The sequence below is a fragment of the Macrobrachium nipponense genome, chromosome 21 (assembly GCF_015104395.2).
Source record: "Macrobrachium nipponense isolate FS-2020 chromosome 21, ASM1510439v2, whole genome shotgun sequence".
NCBI lineage: Eukaryota > Metazoa > Arthropoda > Malacostraca > Decapoda > Palaemonidae > Macrobrachium > Macrobrachium nipponense.
In genome coordinates, this window is record NC_087212.1 from 75,570,529 (window position 1) to 75,592,599 (window position 22,071).

Here is a 22,071-nt window from a genome sequence, read left to right on the forward strand (position 1 = left end):
CGCTTCCACTGTGAGAGGTGCGAGGAAGGATTGTACATTCTGGGTTTGTGCACTACACCCCCTCAGTCTCTATGCAGAGACCGAAGTCGAAGAACTCCTGTAAGGGACTACTACTTCTCAGGGACGACAAGGGATCGATCACGACTTGCCCAACCAGAGCTGGTTGTTCCTGTCGAGACAGAAAACAGATGAGCTGTCCTCCCGAACTTGCTGATCCATTGATCAGCCCATCCGGGCACTTTATCCTCTAGGGGAAGAGATCTGTCCTCTCGACTTTGCCACGATCCTCGGTTTGTGACCATGTTGAGAGAAAAACAATCTCTACCCTTAGTAACTGGGAGTAATAACTTGCCAGTACTAACACCTCGTCGAGGTACCTCCAGAGATGGATCCTGACCAGGTGGGCCCAAGCTGATACTGGTGTGGACACTCATATGAACACCTGAGGGACAGTTGAGAATCCAAAGCCAATTGCTCTGAATTGGAACCCCGTGCCCTTGAGGATAAAGCAGAGGTACTTCCTGTAGAACCAATGGATGGGTATCCGAGAATACTCATCCTTCAGGTCCACCGAAAGCATGAAATTGTTCTCCCCGACAGAGGCGAGCACGAAGCCAGCCGCCTCCATTGTGACCCTGAGTCTGGTGAGCGAATCAGCTCAAGGGAGAGAGATGCCACTGGTCTCCAGCCCTCGTAGCTTTTTCCCCTGGGCAGAGGCAGCTGTAGAAACTTGATGAAGGCTCTTGAACAATTATCACAGCCTTCTTGCTCAGCATGATAGGCGTTCTGCGTTCCCTTCCCTGAGCGAGAGAGGAAGGTTGGGTCCCTCCTCGTGTCCCTTTCGACGAAAAGCAGCCTTGGGGGCCAGAGGACTAGCTAACCTGGCTTTAAGGCATAGCCGCAGTTGTGCAAGACGGTTTGTATGTCTTGGCAACTGCCTGGAAGATAAGACGGTTGTTTCTTTATTCCTCCCCTTGTCCACCATATCTCTGAGAAGAGAGAGGAGGCACCCAGTTACAGTACATCTTCAGACCCAATGCCAACTCTATACCAGCCACCCTGGCTATAGAAGTCCGGACAGCATCCTTCCTTTAAAGAATCAGGTTGGCATTGGTCGGTAGTCCAGTGGGTCGGGTAGGAAACAACCCCACCACCAGACTGACCATGTCTCCTGAAAGCCCAGCCTTCCAAATGAACTATTGGTTCCAAAGAAGCTGCAGCCTTGGGTACTGTGCTGGATCCCAGGTCCAGCCAGGAGACCCCTGTTAGTCGGCAGAGGATTCTCAGAGGACATAAGAAGTGCCACTGACGAGGCAGAGGAAGGGGGAAACAAGCTTGTCCGATTGTCGAACCTGCACAAATTCTCCTGTCCTGCAACAAGATTGATCTCCGGTCAACCCCATATCGGATAAGAAAGACCAGGATAACTCCCTGCGAAGGGTGATCAGAGGTAGTAGTAACCATTGATCTTTCCCTGAAGTCACTGTGCTGACGAATCAGCGCTGTGACCTCTGCAAGGAACCCCTACATACCTGGAATCACTGAGTCCAGGGAAGAAGGACTGTCAAGTCCTTCCACAGTGATTCCTTCCCTAGCTCCTCCTCCTTCTGAGGGAAGAGCCTTGTCAGACTTTCCCCATGATCTTCCCAAACCACTCAAGCATATGCCCACTCGGATGCTAAGACCGTGCCGGGCACCTCTGCTTTCGTGGCCAAACCGTAGGGAGTGCAATCTCCACAGTTCCCATTAGTCACCTCATTTCTCTCATTAGATGGTAAGGTGAGAAGACTGAAGGGCCAGTTGAGGAAGATCTGACGCTCCTGCTCTATCTGTTAGCAGAACTAACAGCTGGTGCAGGCTGCGAGCGGTATGATCGGCTTGCAGGTCTAGGACAGCGTTTTCCCCGTGGAAAAACATTCCATCGAGGTTGGTATTGACGCTCCGTACCATCTGAGAAATTGCTACTCAAGACCCAGACCATCTGGTCACACTACATGACCGTCGATCGGGTGCAGAATAGCGTCTAATGATGTGACAAGAGCGGGCATCGTCCTCACAACGCATCAAAGTCTCAGAAATAACCGAAGCTATTCCAAGAGACAGAGCAGGGGACCTCCTACTGGTTTCCCGCGTGTACGGTCCGGCAGTCGGCAAGGCGGAAGTCACCTGAGCAACTCTCACCTCCCGCCGTACCATGCTCAAGACGTGACGGTGTACTGTACCGTCACGTCAGCTCTGGGATCGGGGCGATCGCTATATGAGTGATCATCGGCAAGGCGGAAGTTACCTGAGTCACTCTCACCTTTCTGCCGCACTGTGCCCAAGATGTAACACTGAGCAGACTCAGTGTCACCGACTCTAGCTGTATGGTCACCTGCAGGTGAGCGCACACTCAGAGAAGCTCACTAACGAGCACCCGAGACAGTCCCAGTGCTAGAGGCGAACCTCCAAAACCAGGAGCAGAAGTACCAGTAGTAGCAAGAAGTCAGCCCCCAGTAGCCGAGCAATCGCTGTATGAGTGACCATTGGCAAGGCAGGAGTCACCTGGGCAACTCTCACCTTCCTTCCGCACCATGGTCGAGAAGGGACAATGAACGAACTCAGTGTCACTGACTCTAGCTGCAAGCTCACCTGCAGGCTAGTGTACACTCGGAGACACTTGTGAACGAGCATCCAAGACCTCCAGAACCAGGGGCAGAAGTATCAGTGGCAGCGAGAAGACAGCCCCTCCCCCCTCCCCAAGGAGTCAAATGATCATGGGCAAGGCGGGAGTCACCTGAGCAACTTTCACCTTCCTTCCACACCATGCTCGAGAGGGGACAATGAGCAAACTCAGCATCACCAACTCCAGCTGCCCGCTCATCTGCGGGTGAGCGTACACTCGGAAAACTCGCGAACGAACGCCTGAGACAGACCTGGTCCTAGAGGCAGGCCTCTGGGACTAGGAGCAGATGAACAAGCGATAGTTAGTACCTCTGCAGTCCCCGTCCTGCACGCCCCTGGGGGCGGCGAGGCCGTTCCCATTCCCGAGGGGATGGGAGGACCAGTGGAAGACCCACCTGTCTCACCAGGTATGACAAGACAGGTCCCTAAAGTCTCTAAATAAAGCAAGACTTCTTAGGGGGTGAGGGGAGACCATCTTCTTCTTCCTCGGCAGGGAGAAGGGAGAAGGGGAGAAAGACGATAATTTTCTTTCGCTTCTCCTCGACCTCTTCTTCATCAGCTTCATCAGCACATCAGATATCTCTACCGTCCAGGGTGTCTTTAGGGGGTGTTACCTTAGGGTATTCACCACCAGCTGGGGGAGCGGGGACGACATAGCCTGGAGGAGGAGGAGGAAATTTCCACCTCCAAAGTATGTGGCACAGATAACACGATAGCAGAGGGAGTCATAGACGTCACATGTTGGGTGTACACCAAATATGGTGGTGCCACATACACAGGTATTGACATAGTCAATGTAGTCCTCCTCTTTCCCATGAGTCAAAGGGGCTGCTGAAACATGGTTCAGGGGCCCCTGGAGAAGGGAGTGCCAGGTAAGCCCAAATCCACAACACCTGCCTGTTCCCAACGGTGAGGTCAGACACACCACAGGGAGCAAAAGACCTATTAGTAAGGGAAAAAAATTCTCGAAAAGGAAACTGTATTTTCCCTAACTCCATACACCAGAGTTCTTCTACATATGGAACTATTACCCAAATTACAGGATCGAGGGTTTACAGAACGTGTAGGAACAACTCTTGTTTTCACACATATAGTGGGTAATCACACTTCCCCCCTCCTCCTCAACGTGTGACGAATTAAGCGAAGAAGCGGGAGGAGGCAATTACCCAGAAAAAAGTATTAACTTATCACATTCACACTTTCAGTACATAGCGCATAAGAAGTGAGTCTTTAAGTTCATTTTTGAGCGGAAATTCCGCAATTTCCGTCTCCCATTTCATGCGCAAATGGAGGGCGAAAGACTCATATAAATTTTGGGTTTGAAACATAATAAAGCAAACACAAATTTCATAAACTAGACAAACAAAACAAAATAGAAAGATCTCAATTTCTCACAACAGAGGCGGGCAGAGAGAGAATGTCTGCACACGACGGTGGTCAAAAGCTAAGTGGAATGTTTACGTCCAGTTGGGCGGGACTCCCGACTATCGGAGAAGCAATTACTGCCCAACTACCTTGTTATTAGAATCTTATGACCGAGTTCCAGCTGGCGCTGAAAATAATTCCTTATGTAAAGGACCGATGGTTTGTATAACATGTAGGAAAAACTAGGTGTTGAAGATGACAGAATGCACCTATGGAGCAAGCATTAATGGTCCTTATGCAATCACTTTAACGGTCCTTTGGCGAAAGCTTAAAACGAGATTCAGACAAGAAAAGGGCAAAGTAGGTATTGGAGTCCACAGAACCCCATCGTCCCGAGAACTGACCCGGTTCACTGGCAGTGGACATTACCAACTGTCGCAGGGCAGTCCTAGGCTCGGGCTATGTACAGATGAGGGCACCAAAACATTACTTCTAACAGGGATCACGAAAAGGAGCGCAAAATATGGAGGGATTCAGAATGTTCCCTTCACGAACTCAGTTCAACTTGTATTAGAACTAAAAATAGATTTAATGTAATGTTCTAACTTCTCGTTGTGCTTTTCCTGAACCAAATGGGGAGCAGAAGGCGGAGCTACAAAGGAAGTCAATACTAGCACTACCAAAATGCCTGGTCTGAGTAGGGAAAGCTGCAGATGAAGGAACACTAAGTAGGATAAAGCTGACAGGTTTAAGTCCTGACCTTACTAATTGCTTTCTCAATCTGTTAGTTTCCCGTCATTCCTATATCTGACATATTCTGCCCTAATTTTCTCAGAACAATTCCCTACATTCATCACATCTAGTAGTACGAAGATCACACTCTGTACCCTTGCAAGTACAAACCAATGTTGATCAACTTCCAATTTCAACATCCTGGTTACACCAAAATCATACTTACACAGCCTGATGTTATTGGTTTTGCTTCCAGTGGAAGATATTCTAGGAAAATAAAATTACAATACCATAAACAGGTGTAAAACAGCCAAACTTCATAGAATACCAATGGCGACAAGGTGAATTCTGACAAGAGCTAAAACATTGAAAACACACCTGGTGGAGAACAAGTAAACTAGACAGTTATCCGGGCAGCCATTAGATTTTTTGTTTGAATGCCAACTCGCCTAATCAGCACAGAGATATAGCTAACTTGAACAGTAGGTAAGATTCATCTCAAATAAATAAGGATACTCCTCTCACATCCATGGGCACCATCCTCCGAAATGAGAGATCCCTCAGACATCAACACCACACACCCCCTCCTCTGTCTTCGTCCAGTAGCTAGCGAAAGGATGACAGAGAAGAGTAAATACCGCAGAAACAAAGGCCAAACGTCCAAAGTTCCCTCAGTATTTTCCAAAGTGTAAATTTTGGATGAATACATGTCTCGTCCTGACGTTAAAGGGCAAAAATATGTAATAAGGGTGCTGGCACACCCTTGCTGCCTACCCTTAACACAGAGCAGAACAGTGACTAGCAAGGCTATCACAAAAAGTGGGCTTGCATATTTATTATCAAAGTCAATTAATTATTAATCAAACACAATATGTATATACATATTCATTCAAAATAACAAATTAAAGATCCCACCAGGAAAATTATAATTAACGGCTAGTCAGCAAGAGCTCACATACGCCTTCATTGGAAGATCCTGAAAGCAAAGTGGAGTGTTTACATACGGGCAGATGGGTCTACCTGCCTACCAGACAGTTACTGCCTAACCATATTCTAGCCTACACTGAAAGTAATTCCTTATGTAAAGGACCGAGGGTTTGTATATCGTGTAGGAACAAACATTTTTAACCCTTGTAGAGATAGAGAATTATTTCTTCCAGTACACAAAGTTTAATTACAGTCAACCTCGCATATTTGTGTTCTCAGGATTCGCGGACTCGCTCATTTGCGGATTTTTCTCTGAAACCTATCTAAAAATTATTCACGGGAGGACTCACTTATTCGCGGGTTTCCCTGTGGAATGTATCTACAAAATTATTCGTGGGTCCTTGCTATTCGCGGATGCAAATTTTTTCATACATTAATATTTTGTATTTTCATGTTATTTACTGTATAATATGTGACATTAAATATTATAATAATAATATCAAATCATACAGCACTGTCTGGTGATGAACGTTGCTTATAAACGATGATGATATTATAGCTGTAGACCTTGATCAATGATGATAAAGATAGACTGCACAGTAAAGTAAAGGAGTTACATATCCTGTGAGGGCACCTCTTCACCTTCTTCAGGAGGCTCTTCATCAGGGATTTTGGGAGGCACCACCTTCTTGAGGTAACTGTACATTTGCACAAACACGGCATGATAGGGCTTCACTATTTCCATTAACACCATAGATGAAATTTGTGGCCCTTTCTTCATTCTTATCCCATGACTTTACCACTGTCTGTATCTGTCTGACTTTTCTGATCAATTTGTACAGACCACGAAATTCTTCAAAATCCTGGTCAGTTGGTGGGATAGTAGTACATAGGGCGGCGAGTTCTTCTCCAACAATGACCTCCCAAATTATTTTACCCTGATCATAATCGTTCTCAATGCAGGCGACTGCACTTTCAGTCACACGGTAACGGGCCGCTACTTCCCCATGACTTCTGCCCTCTCTTAACATGACAATCATGTCTATTTTCTCCTCAGCTTTCATTAACTGTCATTAACTGTAAGGGCCTCTGACGCTTAGGCTCTTTGCCAGAAGCCCTAGGAGAAGCAGAATGTTTACAGGATATTTTAAAGCATAATTCTTATTTTGTAGTAGTGTATACTGTACCGCACACGCAAAAAATGCACAAACGAGAGAACATTGAATTGTACGTATTGGGTCAATTGAGTACAGTATGTGCATTGACATATTGCACAAAATGTACATTTTATGAAATGTTTTGTTTTACTATGATTTTTAAATATTATAAGTATACACAAAGTGTTTTAGGATGATACTATAAGTACGCTGCGAATATCTAAAATACATAAGACAACGGGAATAGCAGGGTAAGTATGTTTTTGTCTGCAGTACACAGTATTTTCATGCATATGTACTAAGTACATTTATTTTTATTAATAAATACATTTTTTATGATAAGAAAAGATTTATTAATTTTCAAATATTACAGTTCTGTAATAAGTTAATGTAAACACAGCAAAATTTCAATGACATAATTGTTTTTTCTTAAAAGATGCTTCACCCAAGCCAACTTTCCACAGATAAATAAATTTAATGATGCCATGATGCCTTCTTAGAGCAGTACCCAGACAAAATAATACTTGACATGCTACTGGCTGTCGTCTGCAGAGCAGCCAATCCGGGAGCAGCATTCATTTTCCTCACTGCTCATTGGCTGTACACTTGGCGTTGAGTGACTGAAACCAGAGTCCCATGATTGCTACATGTCTGTCTGTCATCGACTGGTCGCTGAAGGACATGAAGAAGGAAACCCTGAGTGCATGCTGAGTGCATTCGACCATTAATAAGGCAGTCCAGTTGCAAGAATTCTTGGTGGTGAAGGATTTGACGATATCATCAAGGATGAAGTTAGCACCCTCATTGATGCCCACTCTGACCCCCTGACAGACCAGGATTTGGAAGAACTGACAAAGTCTGCCAGCGAGGAGAAAGACACTCCAGGTTCAGGAGAGGAGCAAGAACAGGAGCAGGAGCAGGAGGGCCTGACTTTATAATGCCTGACCCAACCTAGGAGAATGGTAAATGATGTTCAGGAGTTTGTTTCAACATGGAATGCTCCTTAAAGTTTTCCAACATTCTTGATAAAGTATTGGAGCCCTATAATCAAGCCCTCTTCACCATGAAGAAGCAAAGACAGCAGCTGCCAATCACCATGTTCATTACACATATGAAGAAGGACCCTCCAAAGTCTTCCAAATTGCCTGAAGTAGTGCCTGTAGAATCACCTGAAGAAGTGCCTATCTTCATTATCATTCATCAGACTGCACAGCTAATTCATCATAATCATCTTTAAACAACATTCCTCACTGGTGAGCACCCTATTTACGTAAGATGTACTGGTGTATAAAAAAATTTTCATGTTCATACGTACTTTGTTCGTTCTCTCTCTCTTGTGATTTTATATACAATTGTTTCCCTTGTAAAAAGAAAACTGGAAGACTTAAACAAGCAGCATAAGTTCTAAGTTTCAGTTAATAGCACCGAGAACTGGTTAACGGCACCTCTATTAGGTATTTTATGGTGCCATAATTCTATTATCAGCACCTTATAGTGCCGCTAACCAAAACTCGGCCCTTATGGCGCCATAAATCGCAGATTTTATGGCGCTAGACAAGCGCCATAAAACTGGATCGCCATTAGCCGAGACCGCCGATAACCGGGGACTGCCTGTGGTAACTGTATAAAAGAAAATGTGCATGACTGAATACTTATGGGGGCGACTGGTTTATTTTCACGCACTACGTAACTAAGTTATACAGTAAGTACATATTTTTAACCAAAAAATGTAAGATTTACTTGGAAATATAGTATCAATAATATTTCAAAAATTAATATATACCGTAATAAGATGATATTTTAATGTACGTATAATTGATGTAGGATGGTATTTTTAGGGATACTTTGGTGTTTACACATTCAAGTTAGGCAGCTGTAAGAATGTTTAGAGGGGGGGTTCCAAGTATTCGCGGGTTCAAGCTATTCGTGGGGGGGGGGGTCTGTTACGCATTCCCTACGAATACAAGGGGATCACTGTATATAATTTAAAATACATTTATTATACTGATTAACATACAGATCCAATTCCGAAAATAAATACACTTAATTTCTTTCATGATTATAATCCCAAATCATTACTACTGAACTAAAAGCACATCACTGTATAAAGAGGTACAATTATTCCACACAAAACTTTATTCTAAACAATGTAAAAAAAAAAAAAGTTTTCACTCACTTTGCTCAGGCCACAAATCTGGACTGGATCGGTCTAATTTCTCAAGACTTAGGAGGGAGGGTTCCATATCTGAAAGAAGAATTAATTGGATTATTTTTATATATAGCAACACAATTTCAAGATATGTACACCATTATTAAGAAATTAATTTTCTAAGTCTTAAATTTCTTGACCCAACAATAATATCACTGCTAATCTAAACAGAAAAAAGTAATAATATTCCATTCAAAATCTCTAAACCAGACTTAACCTAAATCTCCTGTTAGTAATAGTAGTTTAGTGGGTTTGTAAGGCAGTTCCTGGGGTAGGTCTTGCCTCTTTCACCATTTTGAAGCAATAATTTGTATGTATGAGAATGAAAATTTTTTTTTATTCAAATAATGTGTCCATGTGACATGTATATACTTTGGAGGGATGCAACTAAACTCCTTTACCCTAAAGCATGATTACAAGTTCTCCCAACAGTTCAGAAAAGAAAATTTGAATCAGTTCTATTTATGGTCCAGGCAGACATCATGTCCATATATAAAAAGCCATTGCAAGTCTGATCTTACACAACATGCCTATATGTATCAGGCTTCACCACTGCCAACAGTAAACAAAGACAGTCATGCTATATAAACAAGGTGGTTAGGTAGTAACTACAGTCTGGCAGGCAGGTAGGCCCGCCTACCCGGATGTAAGCACTCCACTTTGCTTTCGGTCATCTTCCAATGAAGACATATGTTTGTGAGGTCTTGATGACTAGCTGTTAATCATATTTTTCCCAGGGCGATCTTCTCTTTTATCACTATGAATGAATATATATATAGTATATATATAATTGTGTTTGAAGTTAATAATTGATTTTAATAATTAATATGCAAACCCACTTTTTGTGATAACATTTCTACTTTGTGTTAAAGGTCGGCGGCACCCTTATTGCATATTTTTGCCCTTTAATATCAGGGCAAGACAGTGTATTCATTTGAAATTTATGCTTACACATTGGAAATTACAGAGGGGAACTTTGGAGGCTTGTCCTTTTTTTTTCTGGTATTTCCTCTTCTCTTTTGCCTTTTGCTAGCTTTTTGGATAAAGAAAGGTATGGGGAGGGGCATGTGGTGCTGGTGTTTTAAGGATCTCCTCTCATTCCTGAGGATGGTGCCCTTGGATGCGAGAGGAGTATCCTTATTATTTAAATCATATTTTCTTTCTTTTACAGGCTAACAGTGATGATTGTTAATTACAGCAGTAGATGATTGGATATCTCTTCACGTGGCTATCCTAACTTCGGAATTGGGCCTGTAACTCGTAGTATGCCGTGATATTGGTCCTAGAGTTGTACTATTCACTTGCTGAAACTGAAAATCATATAAATTTGCCGCTACTATCCTGGAGATTCGTCACTGGACAAACCTAGCCTTTGCCACTGCCCTATGATTACAGTGGTCCTCCCGTTTTTGCAGGGGATGCGTACCGGACACCCCCCACACCCCCCAAAATAGCTGAAACCCCTATAAAAATGTTTAAAACCTATATTTTGTTAGCTAAAACTCAAGAAAAACCCACTAAAAATTATATACCTGGTTTTTCTAATAGTTTATCACAAAAAATGATATTGTTATGATACAATAAAGTTTTATACATACTTACCTGGCAGATATATACATAGCTTTTACTCCGTCGTCCGACAGAAATTCGAATTTCGCGGCACACGCGGCAGGTAGGTCAGGTGATCTACCCCCCCGCCGCTGGGTGGCGGGAATAGGAACCATACCCGTTTTCTAATTCATATTTTTTCTTCCAGCTGTCTCCTGAGGGGAGGCTGGGTGGGCCAATTTTAATTGTATATATCTGCCAGGTAAGTATGTATAAAAACTTTATTGTATCATAACATATCATTTTTATACATTCAAACTTACCTGTCAGATATATACATAGCTGATTCACACCATTGGTGGAGGGTAAAAGACAGCTATTACTGAATAGACAGGTAAACAACATACGTTGTAGGTAATAAATAAATAAAACCTTGGTTCCTATGTGTTTAGACGAAGGGTCGACTTCCTAGCTATTGCTAGTAGTCTGCTTCGTCTCAAGAGCCTCAGCGAGGATGTGACCTATGGCTAAGAGTTCTTGTAGATCTGTCAATGGGGTCTTATCCACTTACTTGACAGAATCTAGTGGTCATTTGTCAATGGGGTCTTATCCACTTACATGACAATACACCAATGCCTATTGGCATAATTTAAGGAGCACAACACCGATCCCGATCACCTGATCCTAACACGAGGGTTTGTGCTAATTTTGAAAAGAGCTATCCCCAAACTCATTTCAAATAACCCCAGAAAATAATACACTTATGTTAAAATAAAAAATGATATTGTTATGTTACAATAAAGTTTCATACATACTTACCTGGCAGATATATACATAGCTAAGACTCCGTCGTCCCCGACAGAAATTCAAATTTCGCGCCACTCGCTACAGGTAGGTCAGGTGATCTACCGGCCTGCCCTGGGTGGCAGGACTAGGAACCATCCCCGTTTTCTATCATATTTTCTCTCTTCCACCTGTCTCCTGCGGGGAGGCTGGGTGGGCCTTTAATTGTATATATCTGCCAGGTAAGTATGTATGAAACTTTATTGTAACATAACAATATCATTTTCATACAATCAACTTACCTGTCAGATATATACATAGCTGATTGGCACCCTTCGGTGGAGGGTAAGAGACAGCTACTATATGGAATAGACAGGTAAACAACATATGTTGTAGGTATAAATAAAACCTTGGTTCCTACCTGATAGGTGGTAGACTTGGTGGGTGTTTGCCCAGTAGTCTGCATCACCTCAAGAAACTTTAGCGAGATATGTGATCTATGGCCAAGAGTTCTTGTGGGTCTGCCGATGGGGTCTTACCCACTTACTCAGCAGAGCCTAAAAGGACTTTGTCAATGGGTGCTGATCCACTTATATGACAATTACAACCTTACGAAGGAGCACACAACCAATCCCGACCACCTGATCCTAACCATATGTTAGAACTAAGGATTGTTACAAGTTATCCCCGAACTCGTCACAACAACCGTAACTCAAAAACCACTACGCACACATACATAATTTTTCAAAAAAAAATTATACTCAACTAATTGGATATGACGAGAATTCTCTTATGAACAACATAGACGGCCGCCCGTGCGAGCCTGAATCCTCCATTGTTCGAAGAGATTCGATCATATCCAAAAAGAAGAAAAGTATATACATTTAAGGATTGGTGTCAGCTCCCGTACCCAGAACCGTATCTGCCGATACGATAGGACCTAGAGAAAAGCACTTCTCATACGTCACACGCACGTCTTTCAAGTAATGAGATGCAAATACTGAGTTTGCATCTCCAATATGTCGTATCTATAATGTTTTTAAGCGACATATTCTTATAAAACGCGAGAGACGTCGCAACCGCTCTTACTTCATGAGCTTTTACTCTCAGTAGTTGCAATTGTTCGTCAGGACAGACCTTATGAGCGTCCGTAATGACGTTTCTTACAAAGAACGCTAGAGCATTCTTGGACATCAGTCTTGTGGGGTCTTTTACCGCGCACCAAAGACCTTGTCTAGAGCCTCCCAACTGACGCTTCCTCTGAAGATAGAACTTCAGAGCTCTAACAGGGCATAGAGACCTCTCTGCTTCTCTGCCTACGAGACTCGACATTCCTTTGACTTCGAATGACCTAGGCCAGGGATTCGTGGGATTCTCGTTTTTCGCTAAAAACAGGGTCTTAAACGAGCAAATAGCCGAGTCTCCCTTGAATCCTACTTTATCCTGCAGAGCTTGTAACTCACTAATTCTTTTTGCTGTCGCTAATGATAAAAGGAATAGGCATTTTCTAGTTATGTCTCTAAATGATGCCAGATGCGGAGGCTCGAATCTATCCGAAGACAGATATTTGAGGACTACGTCCAAGTTCCAGTTCGGAGGTACTGGTTCCTTAGACTTTGAAGTCTCAAAAGATCTTATGAGATCGTGGAGATCTTTGTTATTTGCCAGATCTAACCCTCTGTTCCTGAATACAGCCGAGAGCATACTTCTGTATCCCTTTATTGTGGATACGGCTAGATGAGATTTTACTCTCAGGAATAGCAAGAAATCAGCAATTTCCGCTATAGAGGTAGAGGAGGAGGACAACTTCTTGGCTCTACACCACCTTCTAAAGACCTCCCACTTCGACTGGTATACTTTCGTAGTGGAGGTTCTGCGAGCTCTCGCGATCGCGCTTGCCACTTCGCGAGAAAAGCCTCTCGCTCTGACAAGTCTTTCGATAGTCGAAAGGCGTCAGAGCGAGAGCGGGGAGGTTTTGATGGTACCTCTTGAAGTGGTTGTTTGAGAAGATCCGTCCTTCCTGGTAGGGATCTTGGAAAAAGTCTACGATCCACTCTACCACCTCCGTGAACCATTCCTGGGCCGGCCAAAAGGGGGCTATTAATGTCATCCTCGTCTCTTTTGACGCCACAAACTTTTTCCAACATACTAACCCCAGGATTTTGAATGGGGGAAAAGCGTAAACGTCCACTCGAGACCAGTTTAGCAGAAGGAAGGCGTCTACCATAATCGCTCTTGGATCTTCCACGACCGAGCAAAACACTGGGAGCCTTTTTGAAATGTATGTTGCGAAGAGATCCACATGAGGAGTTCCCCACAGAGACCAGAGATCGAGACACACTTCCTCGTGCAGAGTCCATTCTGTATGAAGGACCTGGTTCCTCCTGCTGAGTCTGTCCGCCCTCACATTCCTTACTCCCTGTACGAACCTTGTCAGCAGGGAGATGTTCCTGTGAGACGTCCAAAGTAATAGATCCCTCGTGAGTTCGTAAAGGAACGAGGAGTGTGTCCCTCCCTGTTTCCGAATGTAGGCAAGTGCGGTGGTGTTGTCCACGTTTACTTGCACTACCTTGTCTCTCACCAGAGGTTCTAGGCTCTTCAAGGCCAGGTGTACGGCGAAGAGCTCTTTGCAGTTTATGTGCCAGGACACCTGTGCTGGTTCCCAGGTGCCTGACACTTCCTCTGAGCCTAATGTCGCTCCCCAACCCGTCTCCGACGCGTCGGAGAACAACACTAGGTCTGGGTTCTGTGTTCTTAGAGAGATCCCTTTGTTCTCTTCCAGAGGTAGCAACCACCACTGTAGGTGTGCCTTTATCTCCACTGGAATGGGAAAAACGTCCGACAGTTGTCCGGTTTTCCAGCTCCAAGACTTCTTGAGGAAGAATTGAAGTGGACGGATATGAAGTCTTCCTAGTGGGAAGAACTGTTCCAGCGAGGAAAGCGTCCCCAGAAGGCTCAACCATTCCCTCGCTGACGTTTGTTGTTTCTCTAAGAAGAGAGAGATTATCCTCAAACCTTTTGCGGTTCTCTCTTGCGAAGGAAAAACTCGAAAACCCCGAGAATCCATCCGAATCCCAGATAGACTAGGTCTTGTCTGGGGGTCAGTTGAGACTTCTCGAGGTTCACAAGCAATCCCAACGCCTTGGTCAAATCCAGAGTTAACTTTAGGTCCTCCAAGCACTGTCTCTCCGATCTGGCCCTGATGAGCCAGTCGTCTAGGTACATAGAGACATTCACTCCTTTGAGATGAAGAAATCTCGCCACATTCCTCATCAGGCTTGTGAAGACCTGAGGAGCTGTGGACAGGCCGAAACACAAGGCTCTGAACTGAAAGATCCTTCCCCCCGTCATGAAACGGAGGTACTTCTTCGACGAAGGGTGGATCGGGACGTGAAAGTAGGCGTCTTGGAGATCTAGAGACACCATCCAATCTCCTTGTCGTAATGACGCTAGGACTGAAGCAGAGTCTCCATGGAGAACTTCTCCTTCTGAACAAATTTGTTCAGAGCGCTGACGTCTAGTACTGGTCTCCAGTCCCTCCCGAGGCTTTCGCCACTAGAAAAAGGCGATTGTAAAAACCCCGGGGAGTTTTGATCCAGTACTAGTTCTATTGCACTCTTGTCCCACATTTGTTCCCACCATCGATCGAAGAGTATCCCTCAGCACAGGGTCCTTGTACTTGGCTGATAGTTCCCTTGGTATTGACGTTAGGGGCGGAGTATTCAGGAAAGGGATACGATATCCCTTCCTTATGATATTCAGTGAAGACGCGTCTGCGTCTATCAGTGTCCAGGCCTCCACGAATCCCAGGAGCCTGGCACCTACTGGTGCTTGGAGGAGAAATGTTTCATTTTCCCTTTTTAAAGGGACGAAAGGCGGACCTACCTCTCTTCTCTGGAGCCTTCCTTCTTGCGGGAGGTCTGGAGATCGGACCACCTCGAAAGGGCTGCATAGAAGTGCTAGGTTCTTTCTTGTCAGAAACTAAAGCAGGTTTCTTCTTCCTAGCTGACTGCGTCAGAAGATCCTGCGTCGCCTTCTCAGTTAAAGAGTGAGCCACGTCCTTCACTAACTTAGAAGGGAACAAATAGTCAGACAGGTGCATACAGTAGAGCTGCCCTCTGAGCATGCGAGACTGCCTTTGTTAAGAAGGCGCCAATACACCGTCCTTTTCTTCAAAAGACCTGCTCCAAATAATGAAGAGACTTCAAAAGATCCATCCTGTAACCGCTTTGTCGATGCAAGACAAAATGCATAACAGGGCTTCCGGTTCGATTCCCCTCCCGTGAATCGTGAGCTTTTCTTGGACATCACCCCAAGGGAAAACCCAATCTAAGAAGTTGAAGACTTCCAATACATGGAAAAGTCCCTTGAGGAGATGATCCAGTTCTGAAATACTCATGTAATACGAGCAGAATTAAGACTTGGACGCCTTGAAGCGTCAACTAACGTCGAAAAATCTGCCTCTGTGTAGAAGGGAGAGCGATACCCATATCCATCCCCCGTCTTGTACCATATGCCTCTTTTCCCAGCTACCTTGCGTGGAGGCATGCAAAATACTGTCCTGACTAAGTCTTTCTTCGACTTCATCCAGGAGTCTAAGGCGTGTAAAGCCCGCTTCATCGAGATTGTGGGCTTCATCTTCAGAAAAGACGAAGGCTTCTTCGCCTTCGCACTCGAAAAGAGCGAGCGCGGAGAAGGAGGAGCAGCCGGAGTCAACTCGTCTCCGTATTCCTCCAGAAGCAGGGTAGTCAACACCTTATAGTTGGACAAGCCCTCTCTTCCATGATCGTCATCATCCGAGTTTTCCTCCAACTCGTGATAAATCTGAGTTTCCGTTCTCCTTTCAGAACTTTCCTCTTCTGGAGGAGACAAACTCCTGATAGGAGAGGGGCTAAGGAATGAAAGTCCCTTTCCTTTTTCCCGTTTCTGATCGACTTGGAAGGCGTCACAACCTGCGGGCTTCTCTTGCGCTTTAGAAGACGTCTTGTATGACGCTTCCCTCTCTCCGAGCGTCATATATGACCGTCTTCTTGTTGACGTCTTTGATGACGCTTCGCGTCTGGAAGACGCTTCGCTCTCTAAAGGGCTCTCGGCGCACTTTCTACTCGCGTTCACAATCTTGACGAGCGTCACGTCTAAGATCCGCTTGAAATGACGCTTCACTTCTAAAAGACGTCTTTCGTTTCTCTTGTCTTACAACACTCTCGTCAGCCCCCGTTCTTCGAGCAGGTGCGAGAGGACGAGACTTCTTAATTGGAAGCGTCACGTCCTTCCGACGGGGCGCTAAAATGACAATTTGTCCAAAATTGCATTTTTCCTAACTATACAACCTGAGGTCCTTTTACAATAGGAAGATACTAGCGGCAGCTGGATAGGTCGTAAGCTTTCGAACAAGGGGTTCGGTAGTTAACTGCTTGTCCGACAGGCGCGCGCTTGCGCGACTGGGAGGTAAACAAATCACTTTTGCTTTGGCCCAAGCAAAAACTGCAGAGTGAGGGGTGGCATGAGGTGGGGATATGTGTAAAAGGACCTCAGGTTTGTATAGTTAGGAAAAATGCAATTTTGGACAAATTGTCATTTGTTCCGACACGGCATACAAACCTTCGGTCCTTTTACAATAGGAAGACTCACTTCTTGGTGGGTGGAATCTGAGTCTTTTGTGAACAGACTGGTGTTCGCCCCTACCTTGGAAGCCTCCCTGGTCGTAAGAGCGAGGGAGGGATCCAAGCCTCTGTCCCGATTGATCGGGGTGTGCACCGCAGGATCAATGGTCAGACCTCTGGACCGAGTACTAAGAGAGGGGCATGCGCATCTCTTAGTACCAGCAATGCAAGAACTTGTTCCTGTACAGGAGCAAATATAAAGTCATGGGTTTGACTCTTGTAGGCATCCACTTCCCCCCCTTGTAGAAGGAAGTGGTGGATATTCTGCTCCTATCCCTAGTGAAAGGGATAGGATGGGGCTGGGGCTGTCATATAGCTCACCTGCATCTCGTCCTCATCCAGCGTAGTGACGACCATGGCCCTCTGCCCACAGGTAGAGGGGAAGGAAAAGATGGAAGAGAGAGCCAGTCACTCACTCACTCACACATCCATCCACACAGTCACACCAGGACTCGATGCTGTTCAGCCTGCGAGGGTCTGGGTTAGCTACACAACTTGTTGAGCAGCCACCACGGGTCCCAAGGAAAAAAAGTATCCAAGGACCTGTGGGCAATATCCCGAAGGTAGAGGACGTAAGGTAGTCTGGTTAGACCAGACCCCTGCCTTCAGGACCTGCGCCACGGAGAAGTTCTTGCGAAACGCCAACGAGGGGCCAATACTTCTGACTTCGTGAGCTCTCGGACGGGACGTACGGATGTCGTCACTACCATCAGCCTCATACGCCCTCCTGATGACCTCACGCAGCCAGAATGAAAGAGTGTTCTTGGATACTTCTTTCTTGTGACCCCGGTGCTAACGAAGAGGCGTCGACACTCAGGCCTGAGGTGTCGAGTTCTCTTCAGATAGCGCCCGTAGCGCCCTCACAGGACAAAGCAGCATCTCATCCGCATCATTATCGGTGAAGTCCAATAGGGAGGGAATCGTGAATGACTCGAACCTGTCATCAGGGAGCTGACGGTTTCTGAGTCTTCGCAACGAAGTTCGGGACGAAATCGAGCGTCACGGATCCCCATCCCCTGGAGTGTCGTACATCATAGGAAAGACCATGAAGTTCCCCTACTCTCTTCGCCGATGCCAGGGGCCAGGGCCAGCAAGAAGAGGGTCTGGAGGGTCAGATCCCTGTCTGACGACTCTCGGAGTGGCTCGAACGGTGTTCGAGTCAGACTCCTAAGGACGAGAGTCACGTCCCACGCAGGGGGCCTGAGTTCCCTGGGTGGGCAAGACCTCTCGAAGCTCCCTCATCAGCAAGGAGATCTCGAACGAGTTCGAGATGTCCAACCCCCTCAGTTTCAGGACGAGCGCCAAGGCGGCTCTGTATCCTTTAACTGTGGGGACTGAAAGGAGCTTCTCTCGGCGAAGAACACGAGGAAATCCGCTACCCTGCTGAAGAGTGGCTCTGAGAGGAGATAGACCCCGTCTACGACACCAACCACAGAAGACGGCCCACTTCCCCTGGTACACAGCTGCAGAGGACTGACGGACGTTTTCCAGCCATCTCTGTTGCTGCGCTACGAGAAAAGACTCTCGTTCGCAAGAGATGGTGGATAACAGCCAGCCGTGAAGACGTAGGGACTGGACTGCTCGGTGGTACCGCTCGACGTGTGGCTGGGCGAGAAGGTTGTGCCAAGGGGGAATCTCTCTCGGTTCTCCTGCGAGAAGAGCCAGCAGGTCCGGATACCAAATGGCCTGTGGCCATTTGGGAGCCACCAGGATCATCCTGAGATTCGGGGTGACCAGCGCTCGGACTGATCACCTTGCGAATCAGGCTGAACGGGGGAAAGGAAAACATAGGCGAAGAGGTTGTTCCCACGGGTGTTGAAGAGCGTCCTCTGCAGCTGCCCATGGGTCCGGCACGGCCGAGAAGAAACAACCTGGAGCTTCCTGTTGTGCCGGGTGGCGAACAGACCACGACTGGTCGCCCCCACAGGTCGAAGAGCCTTTCCGCCACGTCTGGTGTAGAGACCATTCGGTCCCTATCACCTGATCCCGACGGCTGAGCGTGTCTGCTACTACATTCCTCTTCCCTGGAATGTAGCGTGCCGACAGCTCTATTGAGTGTGGCCTGAGCCCACTCGTGCACCTGCCGAGTCAACTGGTACAACGGGGAGAGACACTAGGCCCCCCTGTTTGTTGACGTAAGCCACCACCGTGGTGTTGTCGCACATACAACACCACTGAGTGTCCCATCAAGCGGTCCTGAAACTCTTGGAGAGCGAGGAACGCTGCCTTGAGTTCCAGTACATTGATGTGAAGGTGCTTGTCGTTCTCGTCCACACTCCTGAAGTCAGCAACTCCTCCAGGTGTGCGCCCCATCCCTCGGTCGATGCGTTCTGAGAACAGCTGCATGTCCGGGGGGGGAGTGCGCAGAGGCACTCCTCTTAAGAGGTTCCTGTCGTCGAGCCACCAGGCTAGGTCCTGCCTCACCTCCTGTGTCAGTGACACTGGAAAGCTTGGGGGATCCGTCGCCTGTGACCAACTCTCCTTTAGTCTCCATTGAAGAGACCGCAGGTGAAGAACGCCCGTGAGGGGACTAACTTCTCGAGTGACGACAGGTGTCCGATCACGACTTGCCATCGCTGAGCTACCTGTTCCTGCCGAGACAGGAACTGGTTGGGCTGCCTCTCTGAATCTGCTGATCCGCGAGTCTGCGGGGAAGACTCGCCCTGCTACCGTGTCGATCAGCATACCCAGGTACTTCATCCTCTGCTTGGGCTCGAGATCGGACTTCTCGAAGTTCACAACGATCCCCAGATCGCGACAGAACTCGAGCAGTCGATCCCTGTCCTGTAGCAACTGCGAGGCGGGAGCTCGCCAGGACTAACCAATCGTCGAGATACCTCATCAGACGTTATCCCGTGCGAATGGGCCCAAGCAGACACCAGAGGTGAACACTCGCGTGAACACCTGTGGGGCGGTTTGAGAGACCGAAGCACCAGTGCCCTGAACTGGTACACCGTCCCGTCGAGGATGAAGCGGAGGTACTTTCTGGAGGACTGATGATGGTATTTGGAAATACGCATCCTTCAAGTCCACTGAAAGCAATGAAATCGTTCTCCCTGATGGAGTCGAGCACTGAGCGTGCCGTCTCCATCGTGAACCGGGTCTGGCGAAAACAACAAAACCGGTTCAGGGGAGAGAGATATATCACCGGGCCGGGCGCCAGCCTCCCGTAGACTTTTCCACCAGGAAGAGCGACTGTAAAAGCCGGTGACTGATCCTTGACGATCTCTACAGCTCTCTTGCTCAGCATGGTCTTGACTCCCTGTCTGAGTGCTACGTCCTTCGGTGACCCGGGGACGTACGACTGCTGTTGGCGGACCGGGTTGGAGGTGAGGGGTGGCCGAGATTCGAAGGGTAATAGATATCCCTCCCGAATGGACATCTACAATCCAGGTCTCGGCGCCGTAGCGCTGCCAAGTTGCCCATGGCTGGCCAGGCACCCCCCCACTTCCGGCAGCAGGTGAGGGGGAACGCCGTCCCTAGCGTTTCCCCCCTTTCTTCGACTTCTTCCCAGAGCCTCCACGGGATGAGGAGGGCTGGGAGGAGGGCTGGTTACGCCCCCCTTGCCAGAAGTCGAAGAAGACAGAGTCATTCCTCGGGGCTTCGACGCAGCAACCGTCTTAGCAGCCGAGGAAGCGCTAGCCGAGCGTCTTAGACTTGGCCGCAGTCCGAGGCTGCCCAGAAGCCTTCGAGACTGCCTGGTGAACCAGACGGTCACTGTCCTCAGTGCGCCGTCTGTCCACCGCAGCGTCCACCATCTCTCCTGGGAAGAGAGACGTGGAACTCCGTAAAGGTCCGTTTCGAAGTCCCAATGCCCTAACCGCTTCACGCCGGGGGCGCCCTTGGACACCCGAGTAAGGACAGCGTCCCTTCGTCGGAGAACCAGGTTGGCCCACAGGTTCACCGTCTGGTGGGCAAGGAAAGAGGATGGCTCTTCCCCCAGACTGGCAAAGTCTCCTGAAGGCCGAGTCATCTTCGGGAGAAATTCCCCCAGAGTTGGCTGCGACCTTAGATACTGTGAGGGACCACAGATCTAGCCAGGAGACGGCCTGGAAAGCTGCCATGGCGGTAGATTCCAGGGCCTAGTGCCTCTTGCTGCGAGAACCACAGGTTCTCGGACAGGAGCTGTTGCAGAGACACACCCGAGTCAGCCTCGCTAACTCCCGGGTTCACCTGTTTGGGGCGGCATCGGATCTTCAGATGGTGGCCGTAAAAACCGCCGATGTCGTAGCAGAGAGGTGGAAGTAGCTTGCTAGACCTGCCAGACTTCAGTGAACCGTCCTGTCCAGAGACAAGCGATTCAACTTGGTCCAGCACTGAGTCAGCCAGCTCTGACCGCGGCAAACCCACCGTCGGTCTGGGTTCCCTCTTCGGGCCCCAGAACGACTCGAGCCGGGACGTGGGCTCGGATGGTGGGAGCGGCGATCCTTCCCCGAGGTCGTTGTGCTGACGAATCAGCGCAATAACCTCGGCAAAGTTCCTCTGGATCTCAGGAGTGACTGCATCCTGTGGAGTCGGACCGTCCAGTCCCTCAAACAGGAGCACCTCACCGAGACCCTCCTCCCTCAAGAAGAGGAGCAGCGACAGCCCCCTCTCGGTCTCCTCCAACCACCTGTGCGTAAGACCTGGCTGGTCCGAGAACCGAGCCTGGTACGTACGACGACGTGGCGGGATCCTGAAGGGCGCACCTTCACGATCACTACCTCAATACCTCGCCCCTCCCGGTGTAACCCGAGGAGGTTGAAGGTATGGGAGAGGCAGACCTGACGCTCTCTCCTCGCTCACTGGCAGAACCAGCGGGCTTGGAGGACTGCAGGCGATCGTCAACCCGCGGTGGCGATCGAGCTGCAGACCTAGTCGAGCCGTCTCGCTGTGGAGAACGGCTGGACCGAGAACAGCGGCCCCGGTCTCGTGTGTCAGAGGAGCTGGTGCTGGTTACCGTACCCGATCGCTCTCTGTAAGAGCGACGGTCAGGCGACCGGCGGAGCTCCACTGTCACGGTGAGACCGGCTGCGTGTCCTCA

The 22,071-nt window shown here is 47.7% G+C and overlaps 1 protein-coding gene across 4 annotated transcripts in view; it reads right to left on the reverse strand.

The window, feature by feature from the left end:
- Positions 1-22,071, reverse strand: part of LOC135198183 (protein lin-52 homolog) — a 157,239-nt gene that overhangs the window by 56,970 nt on the left and 78,198 nt on the right. For all 4 annotated transcript variants that reach the window (XM_064225730.1, XM_064225731.1, XM_064225733.1 and 1 more), the window contains exon 3: positions 9,022-9,090. In XM_064225730.1, coding sequence (XP_064081800.1) covers positions 9,022-9,090 — 69 coding nt within the window. The remainder of the gene's footprint in view (positions 1-9,021; positions 9,091-22,071) is intronic.